General features: G+C 40.1%; 1 protein-coding gene across 1 annotated transcript in view; it reads right to left on the bottom strand.

Moving 5' to 3' along the window:
- Positions 1–25,773, bottom strand: part of NALCN (sodium leak channel, non-selective) — a 300,199-nt gene that overhangs the window by 174,487 nt on the left and 99,939 nt on the right. Inside the window, exons 8-10 of the mRNA XM_044381929.3 lie at positions 20,788–20,930; positions 20,552–20,656; positions 15,126–15,212 (exon numbers count right to left, since the gene is read on the bottom strand). Of these exons, the coding sequence (XP_044237864.1) occupies positions 15,126–15,212; positions 20,552–20,656; positions 20,788–20,930 (335 nt within the window). The remainder of the gene's footprint in view (positions 1–15,125; positions 15,213–20,551; positions 20,657–20,787; positions 20,931–25,773) is intronic.

Below are 25,773 nucleotides of genomic sequence, written 5' to 3'. Positions count from 1 at the left end.
AAGGTCACTGTTCTTTATATAGTTCTGAGTTCTACTGTGAAAGGAATGTTCTCAAGAGACTGTGAGGTCTACACCAAATATGGATAGGGACCCTCACTCAACTCAAATTGACACCAGCAAGATGTATTATCAAAACAAGAGCTACCATTTGAGTGCTTGGTTTGTGGAACGTTTTGTTCCAAGCATATTGCGTGCTGATGTAAAAATATCGTTTAATCAACAACCCTGTGTGATAGGTGTTTTATTATCCCCTTTCACATGTGCAGAAAGGACAAGGAAAGATTAAGTAGACTTCCAAGCTCATAGAGTTAGAAAGTAGTCTCAGGTGTTTTGAGTCCAAAGTAGTGCTCTCTTGAATTCTAACAGGCAGTCAAAATGCCTCTGACGTTGCTCTACATATTAAAGAAGAAAGAACAGCAACTCCTTCGCTGTTTGTGATTAAACAGAGGGAACAAGTTTGCGAACCTTATATTTGAAAGCTGAAGATAGTCTGTTCCTTACAGAAGAGCCTAAGATCTCCAGGATGGGGGGAAAAAAGTCAGTTTTGAAGACAGGCTGAGCTGAGTTCAAATCTTGACTCTCTGCATGATTTAACCTCTCTGTGACTTAGTGTTCGTATGTGAGAAAAGAATGTGAGAGTGCCTACACCGCTAGGTTATAACATGAATATAAATGAGACTATTTAGTATAGAGTCTTGCCCATAGCTGACATCTTGCACTCGGGACTCTTATTATTATTACCACTGTATTTGAAAACACTCTAAGCATTTAAAGGTAGAGAGAGAATCAGTTACTTGTGCGGAAGGTAAGAAGGAACAATACAAGAAATCAAGCTGAAGAGGTAACTAATCTTGAGAGGGACCATGAAGGCGTATAGACTTTAAGAAAGGTCTTACGCTATCCCATTTTTAGTTTGGGTGCTTCATAGGAGCTATTTTATTAATTTGTTCAGTAATTTTGCCTTAAAGATTCTGAAGACTCTGCAGGCAAACATCCAACAAATCAAAACTGTGGCCTTGGAGGTCACAATGAAGATAAATTAGGATAATGAGTAGTACAGCTCAGAAATCAAATCTTTCTTTAAATTGCTGCTTGAGAGACTAAAACAGCCCACCTTGGTAAACAAATTTCATGCACTGTACATTGTATCAACCATGTACTAAAAACTGTGCTTTAATTAGACCTCAAAATAAACACATTTGGAGAACAATGCAATCACACGATGATATTCTCAGAAACAGTCTTGTATACACAGCCATGAGCATAAGAACAAGAACATAATGTAAAAGACCAAGTACATAAAACCTGAAATACATCTCTCAGGTGCAGTGGTGCGTCTTTCGCTTCCTGTATTTAGAAGACATCTGGGTATATGTTACTTCTATAATCAATATATAAAATAATGCTGTCTGGTATAGAGAAAAGCAAACATATTTATAACAAGACTGAAAACAGAACCAGTAGATGTCCTTAGAAACTCTGCCTTTCCCATCTGTCTGCCCCTAGAGAGCCAGAGGATAGAAGGAAATCCACAAGTGACTTCCCTCAAAGGCCCTGAGAGTCTGTGATATCCCTGAATAGGTCAAGCCCTGACTGTGTTTCTCTCTTTCGTGGAAAGAAAGCTTGGAGACTTCCCAAACATGGAAGTCAAATTGTAGAAAGAAGGAAGAGGAGGTTAGTAAAGATGCTCTTATCACTTGGCCAGCATGAGCCTATCTCTCACTCTACTCTGTAAGAGTAAGGTTAGAGGTTAAATCATAAATTGCCACAAAAGTATTTATTACTGTTACTAATATTTTTCAAACGCCAATTCTACTGTGTTAAAACAAACTAGACTTTAACGAAAAGTAAATGCATGCCCAGTGGAAAAGAAATGCCACTAAGAAGGACCGGCTATTACTATTACTTATTATTAATAAGCCAGTGACTCACATTTCTTCTAGCCCTTGTGGCAGAGTCCGAAGTGGGACCTACCTCCCTGCCACTAAGAAAGGACCGACTATTACTATTACTTATTATTAATAAGCCAGTGACTCACATTTCTTCTAGCCCTTGTGGCAGAGTCCGAAGTGGGACCTACCTCCCTGCATCCACAGCCTTGGCAGCGCCCTCCCATTCTGACTCTGGACTTAGCCACGTGACTTGTTTGGTAGCAAGACAACAGCAGAGATGACGTGAACAGAGACTCAGAAAATAGTTGAGGGTTGAGACTTATTCTTGCAGCTCCTGGGACCCCGAGCCATCACTTTGACACTCCAGGCAGGCTTGCTGCATGGAGCGCACAGACCCCGTCATCCCCTTTACCCCGCAAATCAGTCATGCCCCAGAGACAGAAATGCTAGCTGACGAGCTAGCTGAGGACGCCGGCTGAGTGCAGACACAAGACGAGCCCGGCCGTGATCAGCTGAGACCGGCTCAGATTAGCCGCCGAGCCACAAATTCATGAGCAAAAATCAGTATCTGTTTTATAAGCTGTTAAGTTTTAGGGGTGGCTTGTTGTTTAACCAATACATCCACCAAGCCTGTTTCCTCACCCTTGACACAGAGCTAAATGACATTACTTAGCCTGTTAGCATCGAAGTGGGGCAGTAGAGTGGTTCTCATCACCAGAATGGAATGGAAATGATGTGTCATTTTGAAAGGGGCAATTAAGAAAGGGTGTACCTTCTCCAAGCTCTTTCTCTCTTACCCTCTATAGTGACCTTGGAAACTAGGTGCTTCAGATGAGATTATCAAAAACTTTACTATATATATATGTATATATATACACACACACACACACACACACACCCATACATTTCTATGTATATATGGGTGTATATATATATGCTGTCTCTGAAGGAGGTCGGGGAACACAGTTGGCCCCATGTGTGGTGTGCTGGAGCTGCAATTGTGTAACTCTCTTCCCAGCTTCGTGTTCAATGTCACGTTGTTAACTTGAAATTGGCCATAGTGGGAACACCATGGAAATTAGCAAATGCTACCAGTCAGGACTCTCCCACTTCAAGATGGTTATTAAACATTTTAAACATTTCCAAGCACACCACTGTCCCATGCCCAGCTGCCCCAGCTCTCTGGCACCTCCTTGTTACTCCAGGCTGGATGACGTATATATAGTCCCATTATGATACTTAGGGACCCGTCGTGACTCATAATGCCAAGGGTACTCACATAGACCCTCTCACTCTTGATTCTATTTTTTAGACGTATTAATGTGAAGTAAGTAAAACAAATTAGGACATTTAAGTTCAAGTAATTTTTTTTTTTTTTTTTTTAGAGAGAGAGAGAGATAGGAGGGGGAGAGGGAGAGAGAGAATCTTAAGCAGGCTCCATGCCCAAACCAGAAACTAACGCGGGCCTTAATCTCACAACGCTGAGATCATAACCTCAGCTAAAATCACGAGTAGGACACTTACCCAACTAGTACTACGATCTTCTATCTATATATTCCAAGGACCTGCACCATTCAGCCTTGGGCACAAGAGAACCCAGAGTGATGACTGGGTGATGAGGCCACTGCACGTATTCCAGCAATAAGACTCCGTCAGTGACCGTCCCTTCCTCAGACCCTCTGATTCTGACTTACAGTCGATTATAGGTGAAATGCCACAGTGCAGGTGCTGACATTTTCTACTTTCTCACTAGCACTCCACAGGCCATAGAGTTACTAGCTAGTCACCACATTTTGACGAAAGATGCTTTTTTTTTTAAAGATTTTATTTATTTATTTGAGAGAGAGAGAGAGACAGCCAGCGAGAGAGGGAACACAAGCAGAGGGAGTGGGAGAGGAAGAAGCAGGCTCCCAGCGGAGGAGCCTGATGTGGGGCTCGATCCCAGAACACCGGGACCACGCCCTGAGCCAAAGGCAGATGCTTAACGATTGAGCCACCCAGGGCCCCCACAAAAAGTGCTTTCTTAGTCTTAGTTATCATTATTGTTGTGAGTTTCTCTTTGTCTTCATGAGTACTTCAGTGAGAAATTAGAAAGGTCCATGGCAAGGCTGCTAGACAGGGGACCCTTAAACTATGATGATTAGAAGGTCTTTGGACACTTCAACTGACATTCCCCTGGCTAATTAAAAAGTCTATATGGAGGATCACTTCAAATTTACTTTTATTTGTTTATTTTTATTTTTAGTATTAAATGGTGGACAAGTGAACATAAAACTTGTTTTAAATTCAAGAGGGAAAGCACAAATTCGAAAATGAAATTAAATAGCAGTCATTTGCAACAAATTTTAGATCTGACACAATGAAGGACTTAGGCTGCTACATTTGATGCATGCAGAGTTAAGCGAGAATTTTTGAACTATATTGTATCTTGAAGTGGGAGATTATTTTGAGATACTGAAATTATTGAGGAAAAAGAGAAAAACAAATTTGAGGGATTGAAAAAATAAGGAGGGACTATACTGACTGAAATGACAAGTTTTTTTTTACTTGGTCCAAACCTGGACGGCTGATGAGGCGTAGGGCATGGGGGGAGTCACACTGCTCCTCCAAACCCTTCAACTGCACTGATTGTGCTGAACAGTGAGATACATACATAGCAATTTCAAACCCTGGCTGAAGACTTTAAGGAAGCCTGCATATTTAGCCCGAGAAATCAAGACTCAGAAGAAGAATAACGTATCCTTCATTTTTTCCAAAGGTGGCAATGTAACAAATATTTGATGGAAATTTGTCTCCAAAGACTGTATTATGAATGCCTGGCATAAGTTGGTAAATGTCTCCTGATTAATATAAATGTAAATACCGAAGAGTCATGGGACTTATTCAAACTGGAAGATGAAAATATACGACAATATAGGAATTTAGTTTGGGATAATCTGAAATGCAAATAATTTTAAGATGTTCTGAATATTTCTTTCTTCCAATGAGGCCCCAAAATCAAAGACACAAAATTTATCAACAGAAGATAGATAAATAAATAAAAATAGTATTAATTTTATCTCATTTTTATCATGTCTGATCTCTATTCTAAATATAATTATTATTTGAAGTACATATATATTCTATTTGTGTATATATATAAATATGTAGAATATATATAAAATATATATATAATTTAGAATATATATATATATACTTAGAATTGAAAAGTTACACAATCAGCTCCTCTCTTTAGTGAATTTGGCCATTAACTGGTTTCAAGACTATAACAGGTCTCTTTCAACTAGCTTTTTTAATACCTTCTTATACCTTTTATTTGTGCTGTTTGGGCTCTAGCTATTTTATTCTTCCTGTTCTTAATTCCCATTCCAGGTTTTTATAGAATACTTTTTATTCCTTTTTTTCCCCCAAAACTTTTCCTCCAAACCAGCTGTTTTATGTTCTGCTGTTGGAGACTGAAGATGAGAGAATGTGGGCACACGAAAGTGTCTGGGAGAGGTGTCACTGGTATCCGCGTAACGGGAGGGTGAGATTGTGTCTGCTGTGTGTGAGGTGGTGTAGTTGTGTACATGGAAGCACGTATATGTGTACACTCACACACAATCCCCCAAATATTTGCCAAGTGCTTATCATGTGAAAGTTATAATGGAAGCAACTGGAAGTAGGGAAGAAAGTAACCAAACTGAATTGAGGGGTCAGAGATCAATCACTGTATTGAGGAAGTTTGTCTGACCTGATTTTGAAGGTAGGGCCATTAGATGGGGATGGAGGGGGGATGATTCAAAGAAACTGAAAAGACTGAATTAGTGATAGAATTGCGGACAAGTCAGATTCAAGGAGGACCATAGGGGTGCATCTTAGGTTCTGGAGAGGCAGGAAAAGCCTGGTTTGGGAATGGATCATGGAGAGGTGTGTGACAGGGGCAATGTGCTCATGAGAACAAGCGGGTGCATGTCTGTTGGACTCTTCAGGACACTCCTGAGCGGCAGAAACAGGGCTGCAGCAAGGCGGGGAGGTCACACTACAGCTGTGCATGAGCATAGGCCTCCTGGACATGCACGGAGGACTCTGAGACAGGGACAGTTGGAAGAGTGTGCTCACAGTAGTGACAGTCATTTCCATAACCTTGTGACCCCTGCATCCTGGACACTGCACTAGACATTTCTAACCATTATTATTATTATTATTATTCCCATTTTTCAAGTCAGCAAACCGAGGTTCTGGGAGATCTAGCAAATCGTCCCAGGTTCTCCTGGGCCAGTCTCAGCTGGGCCACCCCGTCTCGTCACCTTGGTCTGTAAGCACAGCAGACGTTTGAGGTTTGCTTGTGAATGGAAGCTAAATTCTCCTGGATTCAATCAATTCTTGAGATTGTCTGCGGGTTCCTGGGAAGGTTCATTAACAAGACAGACGTCTGAGAAGTGCCTCGGATGTCACTTCATCACTTGAAATACACACATCACACAGTCCACCTCCCCCAATCTTTGCCTTCAATGGAAATGTTCTCAGAAAACATTAAAACACTAGAGTAATAATTTTGCCACCATTTGACCTACTTATGGTAAGAGCCTATTATCTCTGTTCTTTACAGACGGAGGCACACGATGTTACAGAGAGAAACGGAGCTCCAGCATGCTGGGTCTCATGCATACTTTCATTTTCTTGTCAGTGACTTTCTTCGCAGTAATAGATCACTGGGTGTGTTTGGGAAGATGGCTCAACTGTGCAGCCACATCTGTCAAATTGTCAAGAGACAAAAACTCCTACCTGAGAGGCAGGAGAAAAATGGCTTGTCACAGTGGCAGCAGGGGACCGAGATTCCCATTTAACAGAACTTTTTATCATGCATGAGAATGACCTCTTCGTGCAGCTGTTGCTTATGCTAAAATAGAGTTTAAACAGCTAAGGAACTGGTGGATGTGAAAAGAGTCAACTACGACTTTTCCCTTTTCTGAGATGCACAATGAAGGACAGACCCATCGAAGGCACTTTCTACAGGGTTTTGGCAATACAGCCTAACAGAATTGCACCACTGCCTGAAGAGGGGAGAGGTGGAAAGTGTGCTTCCAGACGCCAAGCGCTAATATTTTAATGTATGTTTCTAATACTTCAGCGTCTTCTCAGACAGAAGTGATATGCCCTCTAGAATTGCACAGAATTTCTGAAAACCATTTGAAAAAAATCAACAGGTAAATGGGATTATCGACAGAATGAATAAGCAATCTATAGAAAATGTAAGGGGCCTACGAATCTATACAGAAACTGCTCAACTTTCACAGACGGTAATCAGGGAGATCGAAATTTAAGGTTATAGCTTCATACCACCAGGTGTAAAAGCTTGATAACATCAGTTGTGGACGAGGACGCGAAATGCTGAGAATTCTGACAAGTTGTCGCTAGGAGTAAAAATTCTGGGGAGCCACGGGGACAATGTCTCAGAAAGCCCAAGGCTGTTTCTCCTCCAGCGAGTGCTCGCTTATCTACATACACTTGAATATTTCTCACCCATGTGCACAAAAAGGCAGGGACAGGCAGTGGCCTAGAATGTGTGTAAGAGTGAAACGATAGGGGCACCGGGGTGGTTCAGTTGGTTAAGCAGCCACCTTTGGCTCAGGTCATGATCACATGGTTCTGGGATAGAGCCCAGTGTCGGAGGGTGGGGGGGGGGGTCCCCTCCCTCTCCCCCTGCCTGCTGCTCGCCTTGCTCCTCCCCTGGGCCTCTCCTCCCTGCTCAGGCTCTCTCTCTCTCTCAAATAGATAAATAATATTAAAAAATAAGAGCAAAACAATAAAAAACAGCCTCGATGTCCATCAACAGGAAGATGAATGAACGGATGAACAAACAAATTATGGTCTATTTTTACAGAAGGACGATACACCATGTGAAAATGAAGGGGTTAAAAATATGAGGTGACCACGTGGGATGGAGTGCCCAGTCGGTAAGCAGCTATGTGACCTTCACCAAATTACTTAAGCTCTCTGTGCCTCATTTGTTCCACACGGGTCACAACGGCACCTAGGTCGGTGGTACTGTTGTGAGCATGACATAATTGAACACCTCAAACACACAGCGTGGCTGACACATAGAGAATAGTCCATAAATGTGAGCTGTAATTATTTCCAACGGTGGATACAGAGGTATTCTTCCCCTCTCTGTCTCCACATTATTTCATAATCTTTGTAATGCAAGGAAGGATTGAATATTATATTGTGAAATGGCTCTAATTTACAAATTATTCACTGATAAATACAAGGAAACCAGGTGGTGTTTCTTCAAAGAAACTATCCTATACAGGGTGATCTGAACTTCACGTCAGACCATAATGGTCTTTTTGGCCATTAAAAGACTTCTCAAGCCCTGCAAGACTTCAAAGTTTAATAGGGAACCTGACCCTGAGTAATAACTCCGAGGTCAAGTCCCACTACTCATATGGCCAAAAAGTTACGTCCCTTCTCCACCTGCTCCATGAAGCTCCCAGGGGTATAGAACTATGGCTCGTAGACAGAGACTGGGCAAGGTCTTCAGAAGGCATTAAGAAGGGAAAATTACTCTGGGTTCCTCCTGTAGGAATACTTGGCTTAAGCGGACATGCCGCTTCCCTTCCATTCCCATGACCAGCTGCCTCGGGCCAATCGCCCATCTGGGGTGGCCTACTATGAAACTATAGTCTCCCAGCCTCACACCCAACTCTAGCTGTTTCCTTGTGATTCTCTTTAGAGCTCTTGAATGAGAGGTCACCAAACTCAGTTGCAAACAACCATATTTGGGCACTGTGTGAGAAATAGAATAAAGCCAGCCTTCAAGGAGAAAAACAGAGGCAGATGCATGGACAGAAACAAAGATGAGAAATTATGTGTCTTCCCACAGAGAGCGAGAGAAAGACAAAGAAAGCATAGCTGCCTGGCAGGTCTGACTGTACGCAAATGCTCCCTGTGAGCATAAGATCTGTTCCTTGCAACCAAACAATTCTTGAGTGGGCCATAAATACTCACTTAATCCTCAGGGCTGAGGAAGGAGGCACTATCCCTATTTTACAGAAATATGCCCAAGGTCTTACTAATTAATAGAAAAGCTGAAATATGTCTGTCTCCAGAGACTACTCTCTAAGAGGCTGCAATATGGGATTTATTCAGGAACAATGCTGTGCTGGGTGTTACTTCATGGAGTGAAGTAAGGATGTTTGTAGCTGGGGAGGAGAGTGAGAGGTAAGGGAGTTAGGAGCCAGGTACTGGAGGCAGTTGTAGTGCAAAAAGAAAAGGAAACTAGGTCTAGGGCTTGGCTCATCCCTATTCTTTTCCTTGTCACTTGCGGCCATCTTGTTCCCATAATGAGGACCAATGGCAGGAAGGGGTGAGACCCCAAATGATGAGCATCTCAGCACAGGGAAGTAGAGAAAGAAGCAGAGAGACATTTTAGGTGGGACTGAGGCAGAGAGAGGGGGTGTTTCAAGGGCTACGGGAGGTTCCCTTTTTTGTCCTTAGGAATGAATTTATGAGGAATTGAATAGATCTCCTGTGGCTAAGTTCCTTAGTAAATGTGGTATGAATTTCATTAATAACTGGCTAAACATGAAAAATGTCCTAGCAAAATTAAGTTAATGAAGTTAACATGAAGTTAATCAACTAAAAATTTCAAGTGTTACCACAGAGCTCACCACTCACATCCTAGCAGGTCTTGCTCTGAATGTGTGGTTTTGCAATTAAATTTAAGAGCATATGCATTTTCATTTATTATGAAAACAGAAAAGACCACCCTAAGGGTGCCACATTGAATCCTTTCCCTGAACACCTGCGTATGACTCTCGATATGGTTATAATTATAGCTATGATCACACTTAAATTTGTGTCTCAGGACACAGAATTTGTAGAGTTTCTAGTTGCAGAACAAAGGTGCCTATTTTTTCTTCTACCACTGGCTCTATAGAGCTTATTATCCTGTAGAAAAGTAAGAAGACCTCTAAGTTTCCTCACTCATTTAATAGCTCCATAATCAATATATGCAAAGAGAAAGCAGAGATACCACAATGATTGCAACATTGGAAATGAGGAAAAATATGTGTGTGTGTATGTAGCAATGTAGGAGAACAATAAAAAACTAATCCTGTTGCTCAGATCTTATCACTGCTCAATGGACTATATAAATTCTTAATAGATTTATTGCTGCAATGTAAAAAAAAGTGTGTGTGTATATAGCTATATATGTTGTATATATATGCATATACATATATACATGCGTATATATTTTTACATTGCAGGAATACATATGCATATATATATATATGCATATATATGTGTGTGTATATATCTTTTATTTATTTATTTTTTATTATAATAATTTTTCAAATTATATTATGTTAGTCACCATACAGTACATCCCTGGTTTTTGATGTAAAGTTCGATGATTCATTAGTTGCGTATAACACCCAGTGCACCGTGCAATACATGCCCTCCTTAATACCCATCACCAGCCTATCCCATTCCCCCACCCTCCTCCCCTCTGAAGCCCTCAGTATATTATCACATACAGAGAGAGAGAGAAACAATTACACATCAAACACCCAGAATCACAGAAGTATCAGTCCCACCATATATTTAGTTTAACTGCAGTAGGGAAGATTAAACCACATCAATCACCCTTATTTTATTAAAGTACTTAATTACTTCTGGTTGGCAGAAAAGACATGTAGATGTTCATACCAATAAACTAGACTAGGATATGGAAAACTGAATGGAAAGTAAAAATATAAGAAATAATACCAAAGAAGAATGTAAGCAAATCCAAAGCAATGTCACCTGAAACAAGGACAGAGGTTATTTTTAAATGTCCTTCACTTAGAAAGGCATTCAAGCCAGTCTTCATTTATGTTGAGTTGGTGGCTTTAAAATTTTGAAATTCTGAAAGCATAAAATTAACGGAAAGACTTTTGGAATAATTGAAATTTATGCACGAATTATTATTATACTATCTTTGTGAACTAAAGTCATTATGTAACTTATTTCATGGGTTACCTATTTTATCAGAGCAGTAGGATATATGGGGTTTTCGGTAAAATATTCTGTGCTTTGAACTTGGGGTCAAATTTTAAAACAAAGTTCCACTCTCAGGACAAAATCAACAGTTCCTTTAATAGTCAAATGGGGACTCTGGGTGACCAGTTTGCCATCTCTCAAATATTTATTCATACCTAATTTTTCTGATTTATTTCAGTGATGGCAAAATTACTAAATCAATTTAATTGCAGCTGTTCATATGCTTCATTCCAATAAATACAACTTTTTTGGTTGAGATAAGAATTGGTTTTGGTTCTTTTCAACTATGTTATTCCTAAGTCTATATCTAAATTTTGCCCTATTTATTTCTCTTGCTGAAGAAGTTAAAAAGAATTCAGAAAGCCGTGGGAAATAACAGAAGTCGTGGCTGGGTCCTGTCGAGCCTCTGTCACCATGCTGGAGAAGAGACAGGCTGACAAAGCATCCAACATTATCCAACTTTGACGGGCACTTTCTACAAACTCCCATTGTGATGCTTGTTTTAGACTTAGAAATAAACGCTTGTATAGAAATAGTGTTACTGCCATTATCCACTTAATTTCTGGTTCCTAGAAACAAGACCAAAAGGACAAAGAGAGCTGCTTCTAAATGAGAAGTCAAATGAGTACTTGTACAAGCCAAGAAGGTTCTATGTCCTTCTTTCACTTGATTGTTCTCTTGTTTGGTAAACAATTGAGTCTCTTCCATGTGTCAGGAATAGTTCTGGCAGTGACCATGACCACTGTGGTCCCCACTACCATGGAGTTTCCTCTGGATGGAGAAACGGACTTTAAATAACAAATCATACCATTTTAATTTATTTTATGAAAATTATGAGGAACACAAAAGAAAAGCATAGGATGATGTGGAAATGTAGCTGATCTATTCTTTGAGGATGAGGAAGGCTTCCTTAAAGAAGTGACTTTTGAGCTGAATTCTGAGTTGGGGAGGAGAGTGTTCTAGAAAGAAGAAACACAGAAAAATGACCGTGCCTCATGGAAGCAGAAATGCTGTTGTATAAGAGATATACAGAGTAAATGCAGGAGTAATGGGTCTTAGAAGAACTGGCTCTTATTGTTAACCTCTAGGCCACATCTGGAAGGGGATGAGGGAGGAGAAACTGGAAGGAATTAAAGCAAATACTTTTTTAAAATGTCATTTCCATAGTTTAATATATCTTTTAGAAGAATGTAATGTCACATTTTGCCCATTTTAAAAATAAAAAGAAATGATATATTCTACTGTTTGTCCTTGAGGGTGAGAGATATTACAGTTCTAGACAGGACTGACTGGATGAATTAGATGAAAATTTCCTTGTTACCTGGTTTTGGATAGCATTAGCCATTAGTAAAAGTCAACGAGTATTTCATGACCATTTTATTTTAAATATTTTTTCTTTACTGAATTCTCTTCTTTCTCTTTTAATTGATGAGTGGCTAATCAACTTTTCACTCAGACATGGAAATGTACTCTCTCTCTGTTCACAGCTCATGCCCACTCCTTGGCCATCCCACTTTGCATATGTACTCGTTCAAATTGGATCTTCTGGAAAGCTTGATTTAGGACCAAACATGTAAAGCTGAGTTGAATGCAACTTTCTTCGTACTGAAATGTCAGACTTCGTTCACCTTCATTTCAAACCATACGTATCATCATTCATAAAACTTATCAAGCGTGCCGCCATATTCGCGAACATGTTTAATATGCAGGTCTCTTGGATGCCACACTGACATACTTCTAGCCTAGTATCTACCCACCTCTCCACTGACCTTCATTTTCCTATATCCTTGTACAGTTCTGTCCCCTCATTACACTCTCCTGGCCATTTATCTATTGCCATCTCAAAATCTCTGTGATAAAGAGGCTAACTTGCTTTCTAATTCCAGATTGCAACATTGAGACATCTATTCACAAGCATTTAATACATTTATTAAAGATTTATTTTATTTATTTATTTGAGAAAGAGAGCGAGAGCATGAAGTGGGGGAGGGGAAGGTCAGAGGGAGAGGGAGAAGTAGACTCCCCGCTGAGCAGGGAGCTCCACACAGGTCTCGATCCCAGGACCCCAAGACCATGACCTGAGCCGAAGGAAGACGCTTAACTGAGTGAGACAGTCAGGTGCCCTTTAATACCTTTTAAGCAATGCATTCAGGGCCCCAGTCAGACTGATTTGGTACTCATAGCAGGCCTGATTATTTCTATTACAAACCTACATTGCCTTGGCATACTTTTTTTCCCACTGGATAAAGCATGGTACTAGGAACCAGAAGACAGAGGCGTAGGTCCTAGCTTCTCCATTTTGTTGAGGTACAAATTTAGGAGCTCACCCAGGCCCTCTGGATCTCCACCTCCTCATCTACAAAGACTGAGGGAGCATGTCGGTCTTTCTCCATCACTGGGCTGTACCGAGTGACAGCCTTCCCTGACCTCTCAAGGAGGAGTGAGGACTCCAAAATGTATATTCCCATAGCATTCTGCATTACTTCTTTAAAATTCTCATTACTCTTGTAATTGCTAGTTTGATGCTGGTTTTTCTCCATCCACCCTGAAGTACCCTTCAGGAAGCTCCACGAGGGCAGGAGCTGTGCTCTTGTCTTGTTCAGGACTCTCTTAGCTTAGTAAATATCAGCTGATGGATTACTGAGTAAGTGGAAGTGCTTTTTAGGCAAGAAGCTACAATTGGCTGTCATTGTTACTGTCAGGAGCGATGGCAGTACTACAGGTAGTGGTAGGAGTTGATTATTAGCATTGTCACTGTCCAATATACAACAGAAAGCCACAAAATAATATTAGATATCATCAATATTCATTGTGAACTCTTCTTCTTTTCCTTTCCATTCTTTTAACTGATAGAAACAAATCACTATATGATTAAAAGGTCATATGAATGTAGCCCCCAGTAATGGTTCAGAGCACAATATTTTGCTTCTTATGTATTAACCCTTGAAATGCACAATGAGCCCCCCCCACTGAGAGAATGACCCAAAAAAAGAAAGAAAGAAGGTATGTTTTTATCCTGAAGCAGGGGACAAAGCCTTTCTGAATTATGGAAAGGAATATAAAGAACTGTAAGATCAGCCCCTTGTGAGAAGAGGTTTTGTAACTGAAAACCAAAGAGAGTGAAGAAAATAAAATTCTCCAGGAGGAAGACTCAGTTCTCAGTCCCCACGATGCCATGCCATGATGGCGTGGCTCAGTGTGGCTTGACTTTTCACCCTTAAAGAGTAGGGAAATGGACAGAGTAAAAATGCGGTGGGGTAGTAGGGATGCTACTTTTGGAAAGGTGACATGGTTTTGAAAAAGTATTACTGATATTTGGGGGGTGGGGACAAAGCAAAAGAAGTTGCAAGGACAGTTCACAAAAGCAAAGAAGGAGTCCATTGGGCTTTAAGTAGAGCTCAGGGCAGGGGTGCCTGGGTGGCACAGTTGTTAAGTGTCTGCCTTCAGCTCAGGGTGTGATCCCAGCGTTCTGGGATCGAGCCCCACATCAGGCTCCTCTGCTAGGAGCCTGCTTCTTCCTCTCCCACTCCCCCTGCTTGTGTTCCCTCTCTCGCTGGCTGTCTCTCTCTCTCTGTCAAATAAATAAATAAAATCTTTAAAAAAAAAAAAAAAGTAGAGCTCAGGGCAGATGATAAGTCCAAAAAGTCCACCAGCCTGAAACCCAATGGACATCCCCTGATCACTTCCCAGGACCTTAGGACCCATGTGCAATCCCAGAGCCTTGTGTTTGCTGCAGGTGCACCTGTTAAGGAAGCATCTTTATTATGTCACATTGCTCAGATAGCTTGCAGATGCAGAACAGACTACCTCTTAAAGATACTCCTTCCCAGGTACTTGGTAAGGTACCCAATTAAGTGAACTGTGATTGTGACTGCCCTCCCTTAAAAAATTCAGGCCTTTGTAGAAGAATACTTTTATAACATCCAATATACCAGCAAAATTCTTCACTGATTTACTACTGTTGGCATGCTATTATTACTTGTGTGCCTTTAGTTACATGAAATTGACCAAATCCTTGCTGTGTATCTAAAAAAAATAAAAGGTAGGTCCTGGGAATACAGAATGGAGTCAAATACTGTCCCTGACTCCAGGACCATAAGCTTGGGCAGACCTAGAGTTTGGAGAGCAGTGGACTTCCTTGTATAAAATCGAAGTCACAGACCTTTTTGCTGGGTGAGTTTTAAAAATGGTATTGTACTGCACCTGGAGGCAGGCTGGGGCGCGTCCCTGGGGCTTGTTGACATCCACAGCGACCAGCTGCCAACCACCGGCAGCGTCTTCGTGAAACATCTTCAAGACAAAGAGGGAGATGAGTCAGAACACTTAATAGAGAACGTCGAGAACTCCTACTTTATGTCTCCAGCTTCTACAGTTTTTATGTTATCAAAGATTGGTCTTTTATGGATTTATATTTAGAACATGAGTCATTCCAATTATGTTCACTGGAACACCGAAAACTTAAGTGAATAATAATCATAACAAGAATAATGGCATTTATTGAGCATTTGCTATGCATCAGGTCCTCTCTGCTTTACACGTGCTTTGCACATAATTGCCCAAATATTCTTTTCAATGAGACTTGAAAGGAGGTATTTTATCCCCATTAAATTGGTGATTGATTATTACATATTAGACCTGGGGGGGAAAATGAAAATTAGAATTCCAAAGCATTATGTCTGGTGTGTTTTTGGCTGGGAGTGGTGAATTTTTATCTTTATTTAGTGGACATTCCTCACTGAGCCAACAGAAAAATATTCTCGGGATAAATAATAGAAGTGTGCATGTGGCACAGGGAAGGAGACTGGCTATTTTACTGGTAGAAGACTGACATATCATTTAGTAGACTCTGTGAATTATTTTAATGGGGCCAAATTAATCTGCTTAGCAAAAATTTTAAGTACATATTTATGAAGGCAAAAGTAGTTTCTTTTGTCTTAAAATACATAAGTGACGACATTCAGAATGGTATAGGATACTAAAATCTGATATTCATTGAATTATATAGCTGGATTGCTGGATGCCTGGGTTATTATCTTACTGCAGACTCTACTACCTCAAAAATTAGTGATCCGTCAATATTACACCCAGCTGAAAGATATTTCCCACCTATAAATATTTTCCCACTAGCATATCTTCTTTCCAATTCCTTTTGCGTGTGTAGGGGGAGGGATGTCGTTGGTAGTGAGATAAGGTGGAAATAAGGATTTTTATTTTTCTAAGACACTAACTATAAGCTGGGTTCATTCCTATCCAAGGCCACAGTGTCACACACATAAGTGAATATATTCTCTGCCATACTTATTCATGCCCTCACGTTAGTCTGTGTTCAAAAGGGTAATTATTGATGGAAATATGAGATAATGCAAAGATCCCACACCTAAGACTCCTAGGAGTAGAGGTAGTAGGTCATTTGCAAAAAGAAAACTTGCCCTCTATAAAATAACCGAAGGGTGAGGGACAAGTGCCCAAATTCACAGACCTTAATATGTGTTTTTTTTTTATTAGAAAACATTTTTCTAGTGGTTAAATTGAGAACTCTCAACAATGCCGACCTACAAAGATCCATTCAGAAACATGGTTATCAGATGTTTATGCGTCCTAGAATCAATACTTTTCAAAGATTGCACTGGGGGCTCTTTGCCAAGTATGCTACTTATTTCATACTTTCCAACATATACAGAGAGCACCTACTGTATGACATTCTACAAAATACTGTTACACATATGCTCAATTTAATTATTCCATGAAGCATTATCTTGATTTATTTTTACATTATGCTGTGCTCACCACAAGTGTAGCTACCATCTGTCCATATCTACCATATAAATATTTTTAAATGACAAAATGGAGGTGCATATTTACCCAAAGATTCTTTGATCCAAGATACCAATTACAAATTGTTTTTCTTAGGTGCCATGTAAAGGATTCTGATTCCCTTTAGAATGAATTTTGAAAGGTACTCTTAGTGGTAGAATCAAGCACATCTCCATGAATAGGCTCATTCCGAGAATACATACATTGGTTGAAATGCAAACCTTTTAAAGTGCCTTTTAAAGTTCCTGTCAAAATTCTGGGTGTCTCCTTTTAAGGAGAAAAGACAAAAGCAATCCTGTCAGTCACTAGCTAAAAATCTTCTGTACATGCATCCTATACTCTCTCATCATGGCACAAAGGATCCCGGGGGCATATATTTGCTTTAAACAGTAGCAGACTAATTTTCTCTGTTAAATTATTTTTTTCCAGTTGACCAAAATCAAATGAATCAATTTAATTGTTAGTAAAAGTGTTCTCTCAAGGTCACTTCTTTGTATAAAATGAAGTGAAGGAAATGCAGACATGTTCAATGTCCAATTTCTCTTCGGTCCTCTGAATTATAAGACAACATTTAGATTGGTTCATTTAACAATTACGTGAGGTAGACAACAGGATATTCAAAGGCAGGAATCCTCAGGGCTCAAGTCCTGAGCTACCAGTTGTCCCTCTATATCCCTCCATACAACCCTATCGGACCATAATTAGTATATACAGTTCAATACATATTGATTGCCTGCCTTGAGTCTCTTATCAGCATACATAACAAAAATGTAGACTTTGTGGCCCTAAAGTTGAACAGTTCTTTCAGTTCTTCTCCAGGCAAAGTGAAATAAGCTCATTCCCACCATGAATCCATATAGATGGGAAGACCACATCACTGGTGACAGATGTCTGAGGTGAAGCATCGAAGGAGTGAGAATAAAGGTCTGGGCTAGAGAGAGGCTAAGTCCAGGATGTTTTCTACTAGCACGTCTGTGCCTCCCGACATCCAGCTCGGCGGCAATACCCCTGTGCACGTGTGGCATGGGTAGTCCTACTGTGGACTGCTCCAGGTGACACTCTATCACAGATGAATGAGTCTCTCGGCCTTAACCCAACAGATAACTGAGCATTGGCAATAGTGACCCCTGGCTAATAATTATGCAGGTGTGAAAGCCACTATCCCCATTAGAGCTCAGACAAACTAGTGATTACTACTCTGGAATTTTCCACTTCATTTTCTCTTTGTTTTCCTGTTACATGTTGTATTATGGTCTCCACAAGTCCTTTGGCATTAATTTTTTCTGTAATGTGTTTCTATGCTGTGAGTCCAAGGCAGTTTGCTTTGTTATTAAAAATTAAAAAAAAAAAACAAAACACCAAAAACCAACACCCAGTTCTCATCACTAGTTCTCTTTTGCCTCTGGACAGTCTATACTAGAGCCACTTCCTCTTAAACTGCCTAAGATATCAGAGAGCCCTTGCCTTATCCCGTTAATATGTATAATTTTCTCTCTAAACACACAGCCCTCTTGGAAAAGTCAATGGATCCAAAGACACCAACAAGTCCACCAAGCCTGGGACCCCCCCAGCTCTTCTGTGAGGATAACTTAACACAGAACAACTGCAAATGTTCCACATGCTGAAGACTGGGAGGAAGTGACTCAATTTCTGGACAGCTGTGTGCTTTGCAATACTGTCGCCATCTTTGTTTTCTTTCCTTAATGCCTACCTGTTTTATTACAATTAGAAACTAATGATTTGGTGTTTGCAACTATCCAGCGAGAGGCCCTTGTGCACAGAGTTCTGTCAGATTTTACAAATGTAACAGAATCGCAGGAAATGATGCCCCTTCTTTCCTAAGACACAAAAGCCTCCGGGCCACTCGCCTGGTGGCGGGCGAGGGGCTGGGCGGGGCCTGTTGCCAGGCAGCCCGAGAGCTGTTCAACCGAGGCTGCCGCAGGAGCTCCGGTTGCCTAGCAACCGGGTCCTCAGCCACAGCATTTTTCTTAATGAAGGTTTTTCAGGATTCTCTGTGTGATTACCTCTGCTGAATACCTAGACGCATTACCTCTGAATTACCAACGTATTCCTCCTGATTAAGTATAATTTTGCATCAAAACCATTTTGTACAACTTTGTTGAAAGTCCCCTTCACATTTCACTTTCCATTAGAACTGTTGGCTGAATGGGTGGAGCTTCCAAACACTGCTTTTCCAGCTGTGGCTTTATAAATAAGAGTTACTTAATAAGCGTGATGTGGTTTTAAAGACATTTTAGGTCATCTCTCAGGAACACTGAATGTAAATTCTATGCTGAGTTCATAGATCTGTGCTCCATTTAGTTCTCAATGTCTAAAGCAGAAAACACACCTTCCAGACGTTGTCACCTGACTTAAAGGGCATGCCAGAAAGGACCTGGAACTTTATTATTTCTCATAGTTCACTAGAGATGACAGAAGAAGTAAACACTAGATGTGGTGGTATTTTTTACATGTCATCTGTGACATAACTTACATAACTTTTAAAAAATCTTTCATAAGTTTGAATAGTTGCTTGCCAAAATTGAATAATATTATACTAATTCATCTATAATGAGTTGACCAGACAATTCAAACTTTCACAACACCATAAAGATGTTGCATAGGTCTTTTTCAAATATTAGCATGTTTAATAGCATTTTTAGCATATAGTTAATAAAGGTTCAATTTGAAGATTTTCGAAGTAAAATTTTTACCTTGGATCTTTCACAAATACCTTCGTCCACAGACTACTATTTACGAAGTCACATTAAACTATTTGCAAAGTTATATTAAATTTCTCTTAAGAATGAACATTTAAATAATAGTTACAAGCATTAAAATCATTTCATTCTTGATTCAGGAATTTTTTTCTCTCTTTTATAAAGATTCAAACCAGACTAAGATATATAAATCTTCCCTTCCTCTTTCTATTTTTTTTTTTTAAGATTTTATTTATTTAGTCGACAGAGATAGAGACAGCCAGCCAGAGAGGGAACACAAGCAGGGGGAGTGGGAGAGGAAGAAGCAGGCTCATAGCAGAAGAGCCTGATGTGGGGCTCGATCCCAGAACGCCGGGATCACGCCCTGAGCCGAAGGCAGATGCTTAACCGCTGTGCCACCCAGGCGCCCCATCCCTTCCTCTTTCTAAACACAAAAACAGTACACCCCAAACACACACACACACACAACAAAACCAAAATTAAAAACAAAGACATAGGATCTAGACTGCCCTCCTATGTAATAACTGCCCTGATATTTATAATTAAATTCTAGGGCACTCCCAATTTCTTGGGAGCACAGGGGCACCCTTCTGAATATGTAGTGATTCCTCAAAAACCACACGTAGGCATTATGGAGTCTTCCTCATAATTTACCATATTGTGTTTGGTTTGTTCTGAATGAAATATACTTTCCATTCCCCAAATAACTCTAATCCTATACATAAAGGCCATTATATTGGCTTTCAATCCCATTAATAAATATTTATAAAAATGGGAAATTATACAGTTTCCTTTTTCATCTGCGAGCCTTCTGAAGACTTATAATGGCCAAATAAAAAGTACATAGTAAATGTGGTGACAATCTTGGTTTTACAGCGAATCCACCCTATCACCCAGAAAAGCTGATCTGGTTGTTCTGGGCTTGGGCCTTTGCACCAGCATTTCTGAATAGCTCCCTTCGTGGGCGTGACCACAGAAGGCCTTTATCAGAGGGCTTTCCTAAGTTCCACCAAGGCCCACTGAGGGTGAGGCTGGATGTGTCCGTGCTCTAGTGGGAAAGGACATCACCAGCTACCCCCCACCCCCGTACGGTACCTGTGTGGTGGCCGTTGACGTGGTACTGCTTCTCGATCCCCACATCTGTTGAAACTGTACCCTGATTTCTGCAAATGTTTCGATGATGACAGCGATAAATACATTCTGAAAGAAAATCACAAACCACGTTTACTAAAGACTGGGAATGAGGAAGCGGAGGGCAACAGAAAGCAAACAAGAGATCTGCAGAAACAGCCAGAAAACACAGATTTTATTAGGACGAGTTTCTGCGGTACCTTCACAAGCCAGGCCAGGAAGAAGATGAGCGTGATGAAGTAGAAGTAGGACCGCCATCGGGGGAAGCTGTCGATTGCTCTGTACATGAGGAACACCCAGCCTTCCTGGGATGCAGCCTCGTAGACCGTGAATATGCTGGTGCCTGTCAGGACACAGGAGAGCAGACGGAGTTACCGCGGGCTCTGGAAATGGGGAAACACTGTTCAGAAAAACAATCGATAGTTATCCATGCTCATTTTCTCAATGACAAAAACTCTTTTAAAGGGACTAAAATCACATGCAACATTTGATTGTGCTTCTTAGGATTTTGATAAAGTTGTTTCTGACTTCAAGCCAGGGTAATTTCATGAGCCATAAAATAACTTTATGTTCTATCTTTAGCTGTTAAATGCATCTAAGAGCTTGGAAAAGGAAATGAACATTCAAACCAAGTAAAGCTATAATAAAAAATAATGTGTACAGTATAAGCTTGCCACTTGGGGCTTAACACTTTGAGTGTGCTGAAAGCACTTGTTATAGTTTTAGCCAAAATGAAATAAATTTGAAAACTGTGTTTCATTTGAAGTCACTTTCTCAGAGGGACACGAAAGTTCCTTAGGCTCCAAAAATTAATATGATGGAGCCTGTCTTTGGATTCCATGGTGTTTACTGAACACTGAAACGTAAGGCAGTAAATCATCGAACAGCACTTTGGATTGTCTGGGAGAACTGTCTCATTGGAAATGCTACTGCTGATGATGGAAAGAAAGAAAAGCAAAATATTTGCAGACAGATTTTTGAAATAGTTCAGAGAGCCTAAAATGCCATTTGGGGGAAAGAGAGTGTTCAATTGTCATGACATTATGAGGGATGTGTTATTATTTCCCCATTTTATAGCTGAGAAAACTGAAGCACACAGAGAGGAAGTAATTCATCTAAGGATGCACAGATAATATTAGGGGCCGTAGAATTTAAGCCAGGCATTCTGGAAAAAGGCCCTGCATATCTAACTGTGATGATATCCTGTGTCCTGACATCCTTTCTGTGGTTTGTTTTCCTCATCCATAAAATGGGTAAATAATATCTCACAGGGTGGCAAAGACTAAATAATTTCATTTCTGTAAAGCATTGACACAAGGTGAGTACTGAATAAATTTTAAGGACTAGTATAATACAAATTGAAAATAATTGCTTAATGTTATTTTGTGAGTAACATGCATAAATAAAAAGTATAGTGCTGAATTAAAGTTGTTTGTAAAAGAAATATGATACATGTTGTTATTCACAAAACTATAAACATTCCCATCCCAACAGAGTCCACTGCTATAAACGGGTTATTACAGGATGTAAAACTAATAACCACCCATGTATGTTCTAATCACACAGAAATTTAAAACTAGAACATGTGTACAATCGGATGTCCAAACTAAGAAGGGGAATATTAAAGTTGGCTGGTGACCAGCTGCCTCTCTGAGCCTGTGCATGCAGAAAGAATAATAAAGAGCATCAATGAACCAAAAGGTGCAGAACAGCAGGAAAATGTAGCGGTAAATGGGGACAAATGGGACAGAAGCAGCCTTGAAAGTAAAGCTGAGAAAAGAAGGAAAGCGTATTCTCAATTAGTGAATGTCTATTATGCTAAGCATTGTATATGAAATATAACTTCATATAATCATATCCTGTACATTGGAAAGTCGTTGCCATAACAACTAGTATTGGCAAGTCATATTTGGTTTCAAGGCTCTTTTACATATTTAAATGCTAAGGAAACCTCTAATGGGGCAGGTAGATGGGTAGGTGTGTGTAAGAGCAGGTATTATCCATCACATCCTTTACCGGAAAAGCAAAGTGAGGGTCACTAGGTAATGAATTTGCCTGGGGTAGAAAGTGATAGAACCAGAAACTGAACCCACACCATCAGGTTCCAAGTCTTAAACTCTTTTTTCTTTGCCATCTTACTTTTATTTTCTCTTGCTCGAGACTGGGACTTTCAAAAGAGTATATTCTCTCCTACTATCCTTAGTTTGAGTGAAGTCCATTTTATTTTTCCTGAGGGACTGTGGTGGCTAAGGATATAGCATACTGAGAAACTCATACAAGGAGCTGGCTTTTAAGGGAAAGATGCAGAGAAGGACAGCATGTGCAAAAAATAAAATGCCAACAGGAAACAGAAATCACTCTTTTCATTAATGATTCATATGTACCAAAATTGTCCAACATTTTGCTTTTGTGGACTGCATCTGAAAGACAATTTTCACATAAAACAAGTCATTTATATCCCTTATTTTCTTCTAGTGATTTGAACTAAAACAGAAATGTGGCTACAGAAATCCCTTATGAACAACTTTAAAGCTTAATAGTTTTAGCAATTGAGCATTTACAGGTAAAACAGGAGCATTGTCAATGTAAGGTTAAATTTGAGAGGAACACTGAATTACCCTTCCAATATCTGTCCAGGTCCTTCTCTATTAAATCTGCAGGGAAGATGCTATTTGGAAGTAAGTAAAAAAAAAAAAAAAAAAAAAAGAATGTTCTAATCTTGAAGAGTTTCCTTCATTTTTCCTATTTTGACACACAAAAAAGGGGAAGAAGTAGAAACCCACCATGTGGCTCAAAGAGCAGGGTTTGTTGAAACAAAGAGATGAGACATTTGTGAAAATGTAACCAAAAAACTCCAGAGAATGCTGACTGCTGAAGGAAGTGCTTCCCCTCCCTCTGAGCTACCCTGGGCAAAGGCTGTGAAGAAGCTACTAAGAGTTGCAGGAGCAAAGGCAATTGGATAAGACCTTCCTCTTCACTTTTCTGCTCCTGACTTTGCAAAGTGTATGAAAAGAAAATCCCCTTTGGAAAGATTTCCCAATTGTTCACCACCACTTAAACTGACAAAAATCAAGCTTATCAAGCTTATGATCATCTTATTTTCTTTGGTAAGTGGACAATGCTGAGGAAGAAAACTAGAGCTCCTTTACACTACTTTGCACATGCTGCTCTCTGGAGCCATGCTCCCTCCCCCATGCTTCTCTCTGGTCCGCTGAGCTGAGTCCTGTGCTTCCAGGCAGCCCTGCTCACCTCCATTGCCCTGAAGCTACATTAGATTCTCAGACCTCCCAGGGAGCCTGGGACACACCTGTCACCTCACTTATCCTGTGTCCTCCTGCCTTGTTTATCTCCCTCACTAGCACAAATTAGCTGACTAACTTGGTGAGTGCTCAAAGTTAAAACAACCTTTCACGTCTGTACCTAGTAAATAAGAGCACTCAAGAATTGTTGATAAACTACACAATTACCATGGTATTAAGACGTATGAAGGCTTTGCTCCAATATCTGCTTTTGTATCAATTCTTCCTCACTGTGGATATTGCACAGATAATTTGGAAGCAAAGGGAATAATTTTATAACTGACTTTATGTTTTGCTGACTTTTGAAATTCACTTAAAACACGTACACATATATAGATTTCAAAGCCCATGCTAAATACAAACTGGAAAGTCTTCTATTGTTTGATCCACCATGGGAAATTTCTAGAAAATATTATATATTTTACATACAAAATATTTTTTCTAGATACACCCCAGAATACTTTTAGTCCATTTTAATTATAGAACTAAACTTGCTAGCTGAAAAGACCACATTTTGTTAAATGATTCTACAATAGCATGTGGGGATAGAATGCATTCTCTTTCTGCAAAACAACGTGGCCTGCTCCAAAAATATTTCTGCAAAGCTACTGGAATTGAACCACGTTCTTGGACCCCAATTTCTCAAAGCACAAATTCAAGTTGTATAGGAAACAAAATCACAATGACACTCAGCTCATCAGTTCTCCTAATTTCATTCATCTTTCCTGACCTCTTCCATTGGTGGTTTGAATTCAGTGGATAAGAAGACCCATTAGTCTACATCTAGAAAATAAATACCCTGGAACTTTCTACAGTCTGTATATATAGAGACAGAGCAGCAGAATTTTTTTTATAGCTCTGAACAAAATTATATTTCCATTGTTTTGACTATTTTTAGTATTATATTTATTGCTTGGCTGTCTTCTGTTCTTTTTCCATAAAAAAAGTGATAAATTGTGCCCTGGGAATATTCCCTATTGTTTCTTCTAGTCTTGTTACACAATGCCATTGAGTCATTTGACTTTCAAAAACAGGGCCACAAGACTGTGGTGATAACTAATAATAAGCTACTAACCTGGGGTCCTACCATCAGACTCCTCTTCAAACACAACATACATGTGGTGCTATTCTAATGATGGTGATATCCAATCCATTGTGAAAAAAATTGGGCAGTTAGAGTTGGTGATGTAGCCTTGCGACAGTTGAATAAGTATATCAGGCCTTAGTATGAACAATAACTTTTATCCCCACGCTCAGAATTCCCAATAGAACCATGAAGGTTCCTTTTAGGACCATCCATTTCATCCTCTCCCTCAATATTAGCAACCTCGGGGCAATGTTCCAGAACTGTAATCCCTCCAGTGATATGGAACACACATCCTCTTGAGGCAGACCCACTCCAAGTCAGGCAACCCATCCCATTGGATGTTGGATCTGGCTCCGTCCCTCTGGAATCTGCTCTTGGCTTCGCAAAGCATAGCAAGCTACAGGAGGCTGGAAGTGGTCCTTATACTTCCAGAGTGAGTCATCCCTCCTTCTACCTAGGTCATCCTGCTATAGATACTTGTCTTATCTGGTCCTTCAACCTTCTCAACCTGCTGTACCTTTTATGAAACTGACCTGATTGTCTGGCTTCACTTGCCACCAGATTCTCACTTATGGAGCGCACAATGACAATTCTTGTTACTGAAGAACATCAGTTTCCTTCCAACTTTTCTAAGTTGCTCTTTCTGTTCCTCTGGCTAACTCTGATTGGATCTCACTCTTTTTGGAGATCAGCCGATCAACTTTTCCTCTTCTACATTCCACGTTGAGCATTCCCCTCAGTTGGAAGGGAAAATGGAGTTACATGTTTCTCTACCACTACACCTGAATGTCTGTGATCTA

The sequence above is a fragment of the Ursus arctos genome, unplaced genomic scaffold (assembly GCF_023065955.2).
Source record: "Ursus arctos isolate Adak ecotype North America unplaced genomic scaffold, UrsArc2.0 scaffold_10, whole genome shotgun sequence".
Classification (NCBI taxonomy): Eukaryota; Metazoa; Chordata; class Mammalia; order Carnivora; family Ursidae; genus Ursus; species Ursus arctos.
Note: the sequence above shows the minus strand (reverse complement) of the source record. Positions and strands in the feature narration are given on the sequence as shown.